This window comes from Atta cephalotes (assembly GCF_000143395.1).
Source record: "Atta cephalotes unplaced genomic scaffold scaffold00044, whole genome shotgun sequence".
Classification (NCBI taxonomy): domain Eukaryota; kingdom Metazoa; phylum Arthropoda; class Insecta; order Hymenoptera; family Formicidae; genus Atta; species Atta cephalotes.
Genome location: NW_012130108.1, coordinates 736,892 through 743,783, shown reverse-complemented (window position 1 = coordinate 743,783; position 6,892 = coordinate 736,892). Strand labels below are relative to the sequence as shown.

General features: G+C 36.6%; 1 protein-coding gene across 1 annotated transcript; it reads left to right on the top strand.

Annotated features, from left to right (window-relative positions):
- The first annotated feature begins 1,111 nt into the window (after positions 1 to 1,111).
- LOC105622380 lies at positions 1,112 to 4,793 on the top strand. Its single transcript, XM_012203804.1, has 4 exons — positions 1,112 to 1,457; positions 2,299 to 3,141; positions 3,237 to 3,365; positions 3,589 to 4,793. Exons 1-4 carry the CDS (start codon positions 1,112 to 1,114, stop codon positions 4,791 to 4,793), a joined length of 2,523 nt encoding a protein of 840 aa, XP_012059194.1.
- Positions 4,794 to 6,892: the final 2,099 nt, after the last annotated feature.

Sequence of the window (6,892 nt, the reverse complement as noted above, 5' to 3'; positions counted from 1 at the left end):
GTTTATTGCCTTGAATTGTCCTTAGAATAAAATATTCGAGTAGATTAGAGACAAATGCATTATGCTAGCATTAAGTTACAAGGCAAAAAAATATATAGGTATAATGTGCACGAAATAATACTTTGGACCATAAATGTGTTATAATAATCATGTCACGTAAAAATATACATATCTTATGCAATTACAATATTGTTATACTTATATAAGTTTTACTATTTTTTAATACACGTATTTATATTGAAAGTGAATCTATATGGAAAGTGATAATTTCGTTATTATATTGCTTTGCGAATAATTAAATTTCTTCAAAATCACTATTCCAAGGAAAAAAACGAACTGTAAATAAAAGGAAAAAAACAAATAAAGTTTTGAGAGATCATTTTTTATAGGTGTTTTCATTATTTTGCGACTTTATACTGTCGAATTTCTAATCTTAATTCTATGCTTAGTCGTATAATCAATTTTTTATTTGCATTTATGATTTATTTTTTTCAGAGATGTAATGATTGTTTAAAAATTTATTGGTTATCTCGTTAAATAATAAATATATTGAATAAGATTTCATATTTCTTTTTATATACTTGTTAGTCTTTAGTCTTTTGTTCAATTTATGCAGAAGTGATCATCACGTCTCTGACACGAAACTGAACTAAAAAAAAGAATCCTGATTTTTTTAAAATATATATTGTATATCATAAATAAAAATATATATAAATTTGAGATATCCAATTTCATATGTATATCTATTTTTAAAGAATAAGTAACTTTGTCGTTAATATTTTTGCAATGATATAAGAAAAAAAAAATCCTGCAACAATACAATTTTTTTTTAATTGAACATTTTACAATTTTAATAGATATCTCAGTTCCTAAATTTTATAGTTTTTTTTAAATCGACTTTGATGGACAGGAAGGAACACTGGTCTATCGACTCAGAATGATCGGCGGATGATACTCCCGACAGTTCCGACTGCGGGCGCTGGAGTAGTGGGTCAAGCGCAGTGCAAATGATGTTGCGGTGCAAATCAGTGCAAATCCAGCAATTTATCTAGCTGTCGTTTACGTTGGCCGTCGTAGCCGTCAGAGTCAGTGATTGCAGGAAGATGGAAAAATGTATTTGAAACGTACATCAAAGCTGCTGGATCTCACAGTGTCGCGTACTACCGCGGATGTGCATCTGCGCGATTTGACGTGCCCGATATGTCGCGGCATTCTGATCGAACCAGTGACGCTGCCGTGCACACATAACCTCTGTCTACGCTGCCTGCAGGGTACATTTGAGCACAACAGCCTGACCTGCCCACTTTGTCGGGTCCGGGTGGGTTCCTGGCTGCGCACCGCCACCAAGTCCGAGACTTTGGTGAACCACGGCCTTTGGCAGCTGATTAGGTCCAAGTTCCCGAAGGAGGTCGAGAGCAAGCACAATGGCGAGGAGGGGGATCTTGGCTTGGACGCTAGTGAGTGACGTATATATACATATATTTATATATATGTATATATATATATATATATATATATATGTATGTATGTATGCATCACACACACGCACATATCCGCGCGCGCGCACATACATACGCATACACTCATGCGTGTCAGCAATAAACAAATGTAACATAACCTAAGTGATTGTGTTTACTTATTTTATTGAATGACATTTCGCATGCTTCTTATAGATGTTCCTATGGCTTATGTAATTTTGATGTTGTAGTTGTTTCTTCATTTCACAGTCTTCTTCAAAGAGTTTTAGTTTAACTTTTAAGTAGGGTGGCCACGCTAGACATAGTTTTCTTAAAAACTTTGTTCTAGAAAAGGAAAGTAAAAAAATATGGTTTAGGTGCCTAAAAGTCTTAAATTTCGTCATGTTTAGTTCTTCTCTCTCATAAGGGAATGATTAATGTAAATTTAATTATAACATGATATACTGATAAAGGAATAACTATAAATTTGAAGATTTTTTTTTTTAGAGTATTCCAAGCACTCTCTATCTATCAACTTAAGTATATATCTTTAAACTATCTATCTACTTAAAGGTTAATATTAGCGTTGGTAGCTGTGATTATTCTTAGCTATTAAATTTTCCAAGTAGCAAATTAAGATCATCAAATGACATCTTAATATCATATTGACATCTTTAACATCAATAAAAAATTATTAAAACATTATCTTACTTAAGTTATTGATATAAAATGATCGTAATTGAAGAATACATAGTATTCAATATGCAAAATAGGACTTTGTATATTAGACATGATAATTTTGTCACGAGATACTACAGACAAGTATTCTTCTTTTGAACAGATTATGCGGCAAATAGAATACTCAGTGCAGCTGGAGAGATACACCGGGAATACAAGGCTCAACTTCAAATGGCCCAGGAAGAGATGCGTCGTGAAAGGCAAGCTGAACAAATGGCCAGTGAGGCATTGATTCAGAAGATTCAGGTGGAGGATCAGCTGCTATTGGCACAGTTGGCGCAAGATCAATTGCTAGCCAAGAGTCTGGCAAAGCAGCAACAGAAGGAAGCTACAAAATGTTATAACGAATGCTTGACCACATCAATGCCGAATTATGTTTTTAATGAGTCCAAGTTTAACTATACAGCTATACGTGTAAATAATACCGAAGCACCACGAACCGAAACTGCATGCTTAGAAGGCAGGCACATGGGTCTTCCTGAGTCTGTCAAGGACAACTCAAAAACGAGACAAATGAATGCATTGTTATCCAAGATGGGAATGTATTCCAATGTATGCGGCTCTAAGGAGATAAACGTGTCCAGCACGCATAAAAATCCTACATATTGTTGCCAGAAACAATTACCTGTTTATAACGCCGTTGCGAAGAAACATCAAACAGTATCAAAATTTACCCAACCTAGCACTTCAAATTATTCCACTGATCCCGGATGCTCCACGTCCAGGGCTTACGCGATAGAGACTAAGGAAGAGTTACGAGTACCGAGCGATGTAGTGAACAACAAGAAGAAGAGTCTCGGAATAGAGGTATGCATGACACTGACCGATGATGACGAGAGGATAGGTAGCGCCGAAAGCTCTGGCAGTCACGACAGTATAAATCAAGAAATTCATCATTTCAAACCGATTAAGACAGCGCCAAGGACGAAATTGCAAGTTTCTTCAGGTATATATTTATCAGAAAGAAAAAGAGGAGATATTTGATAACATGATTATTTGTAAAAGAAATCTAATATTTATGTTGTGTATATCTATTCTCAGATGGAAAACAGATTGATCCGAAGTTAATTAGAGTGATCCCTATTTTAAAGAAAGTATCTAACGCAGAGCCGACAGCTCCATCGTTGACACACATGAAACGTATTGGATGCTCTTGGAGCGCCTTCAGAGGTAAATTTTATATTTGCATGCAAATTTTCTGAATTCGCTTCTTTATTAAACTTCAAATAAAAACTTCGAATTCATTTTAAGTATAAATACATAATTTAGCCAACAGTTTAGTCTGTTAAAGAACAGACTTGTTATAAATATGTTATGCACGATTAAATTCTTAATTAAAACTATAATTAAAAAATGTCTGCTTTTTTTATTTAATTATAAGATGTCGTTACAGGTAAAATAAGACAGGACGCAAAGGAGAAACACGCAGTGCACAATCTGAAGGATAATACGTCGAGGATACCGATTGATCAGAAACCATCGACGTCATTCGTTCATTCCCAAACGATTTCGAATAAGTCGAAGCCTCAGACAAATGATGCTATCCGTCGACTTGATTTTATACCCGAATCGTCGTTTGATAGCAATAAAAATTATACGAAGAATGCAAATAAAATAATTAATGGTACTAAGGTGAGCAAGAAGTCGGATGAAGAGGAATGGGACGCGAGGAAAACACGCAAGTCCTGGAGATCGATCATGCAAAATGGTATGGTAACGAAATCTAATCGGTATAAAAATTTGCGGAGCAGTAGGAAAGAAAGCAGACTTATTGTGAACGTAATAGACGAAGAGAAGGATGATCCAACGAGCTCTAATCCGTCATTCAATAAAACAAGCCCTCAAGACGGCGAGCGGGATGGCGATGATAATGTAGCCGTCGAAAATATAGCCGAACGAATTAAAAGGAGAAAAGAAAACGCAGACATAAAGATGTCGGAGTTAGAAATGGAATCTACTGCGTCTTCTAAAAGAAGCAGAACAACGAAGAAGAAAGCCTTAGAGAAGATAGACGAGGACCAAGCCACGTTCTCGACATCTCAAAATAGTACAGAGGCCGAAAATTTCACGGGGAGGACGAAGCGGCGAAAAATGAGCAAAAGAAAGTCCGCGCGTAACTCAACGAGGACTTCCTCCATGGCAGGCGAATCGGACGGTGCGTGTAACAAGAATAACAGTAAGTTCAATTACGACTCGCCGCCAGAATCTTGCGACGAGATTGAATGCGTCTCGGAAAGCGAACGTCCCATGGACAAGCTCTCGGATGAGGAACTGATCAAGGAGCAGCAGCGAATCGAGCGAATGCTGTTGCAAGAGCGGGCGGATTTTGAGCTGGCGCGTCGTTTGCAGGCCGAATATGACGAGATGGAGCAAATAGCCGGACGTACCCGACGCTCGAGAAGAGCCATCGAGAGTGAGAGAAGCGTCAACGTGAACGCGCATGAGATCAACGCGGCGAGGACTGTCCGTAGGACGAGCGGTGCGCGCAAGGCGGTGAAACGAAATTCGGTTGTCAGTACCGCGACTAAGGGAAAACGTGGTAGGCCAAAACGCATAAAAATCACGGTTGCACGTGAAGACGAGACTCGCACGCGATAATCATGTCGCGGCGCGTGAGAACCCTCCACAATTGGTTCCTATAAGCCATACATTTGACGAAAGAAGATTCGAAAGAAAAGCCGCAACTTTTGTATAGTGTCTTGCGTATTTTTTAACAAATCATTTGCGTCGTATCGAATATGTACCTGGATACATTGCGAGAGTATGTATGGAAGCGGTTTGAATTTTCAGATTATTATAACATCGTTTTCGATGTTCACACGATGGAACGTCTACGTGCCGTTTTTGTTCCTAATACATCGATTGTGTGCGTTTTTTAAAATAACGATGAGAAACGCGGTTTGTGCTCACGTAAAGCGTGTCCTGAAACGCCCGGCCTAAATTTTAACAAATCTTGACAAGCAGATTTTTTTCAATGAGAAGAATTTTTTAAGATTAAGGTTGGAGTTTCTTCGGGACACTTCGTATCTATATTTTTATTAGTCTTTGAAAGAGTAAAATATCGCATTAATCAAAACGAAGAGTGACAATATTTGAGCGAGACGTTGTTACATTTTTGGAGACTAAAGGTATCAAGTGCACGTTCTGATGGCGAGAGATGTGCTAGATGGACTGTAGTTTTGTACAGTGATTACACTTATTTTTTAAGAGAGCTTGTCCATTTAAATAGATTTAAGTGGCTACTCATTACAGCAATCCTACAATAGGTATATGCAAGTTAATTAGCTTTTTTGAAAGTTCGATTATGTGCTGACAGCTGGTCTTTGGTTCCTTCGCTTTCAGCAGAGCGCTAAATCATGTAGTGATAATCATCGCGTGGCGTGTCGCTTGTTATGCGATTTCTAGCAGAAACTTTTTCGACAGAGAATTGCTTTATCGCGAAAACCGTATGTTTATATTTCTATATGTTCCCGTGAAAATTAGTCAAAATCAAAGGAGGATAATCGAGCTTATGCTTCTTTTTATGCATGAAAATAGAAAGAGACAAAGATATCGTTTAAAACTCAATAACTAACATTCACGGGGGGATCATCTTAATATGTAAAGTTTATTATGTCACATTTATATACCGATACTATCGGTAAGGCAAATTATAATGAATAATCATGTATATTGCGTTGAAAGAAAGATTACTGGGCCGATATTCAAGATTATTTAAGAGCGTCTTAAGTCTTCAGATGTTACAAGCCAAGTATGAGGCATATTAACACCTTAAGACGACATTACTTAAGATGATCTTAAAATAAAAACAAACTGGGAATACCGATCTATACTCTCTAAAACTTTTAGAGTGAATTTCACTCTGAAAAGTGAAATCTCACTCTTAAAGAATTTGAGCCACGCTTTTTCAAGCTCAATTTTCACTTTTTAGAATGAGATTTCACTTCAAAGAATTTAGAGAGTATGTTTGATAAAACCCGCTTGATTATCGCAATTATCTATCAGCCTCGACGGCCTTGATTATCATATTGCAATTGAATTAATTGTTATAAATTAAATACGTTATATTAAGAGAAGATTTATACACTTTGCGCGATCATGTTGGCGGACTTAACTCAATGGGCGTAGAAGTTAATTGTCAAGGAATATACTGTGCGAGCTATAATTTCTTCGCAGTTTACAGCTCCATTTTTAAGCTCGAATTCTCTCTCGCCTTTATACACTGATACACATTCATATTTTTACGTATTTCTTTAAAAAAATTTTTTATGGGAATAAGTTCGCGTCCACGCCTTTCGCGCTCCTGTCACTTGTGATACAGTATTTTATTCAAAATTCGTCCTTAGGTCTTTATTATATAGTGGTTATTACTAGTATTTTATGTAAAAAGCTGTCGCAGATGCGCTCACATTTCGTAATAATTAATAACGAGTAAATACTTCCAATGGATGAATCGTAAAATCTGTTCTCTTTAACTTCTTGTCAATTTGTCGTTTCTCTTTTCTTGTCATCTTGGGGAGAAAAATAGAAAAGAATAAATAATAAATGTGCAAGAAGTTTAGCTAGAAAGAACAGATCTATAATTTAATGCATTCTGGGGGCTAGCGCAATTTTTTTCTCGTCAATATTTATATTTAGGGACATGCATTGACTTTATTAAAAAAAAAAACTCACTGAGATAATCTGAAATGTTCGCT

Excerpts from the sequence above, each read along its gene's own strand:
- LOC105622380 (XM_012203804.1), top strand. The coding sequence starts at position 1,112 with ATGTATTTGAAACGTACATCAAAGCTGCTGGATCTCACAGTGTCGCGT. Across the intron at positions 3,142-3,236 it reads GAAATTGCAAGTTTCTTCAG|ATGGAAAACAGATTGATCCG; the intron begins GTATATATTTAT and ends ATCTATTCTCAG. Across the intron at positions 3,366-3,588 it reads CTCTTGGAGCGCCTTCAGAG|GTAAAATAAGACAGGACGCA; the intron begins GTAAATTTTATA and ends ATGTCGTTACAG.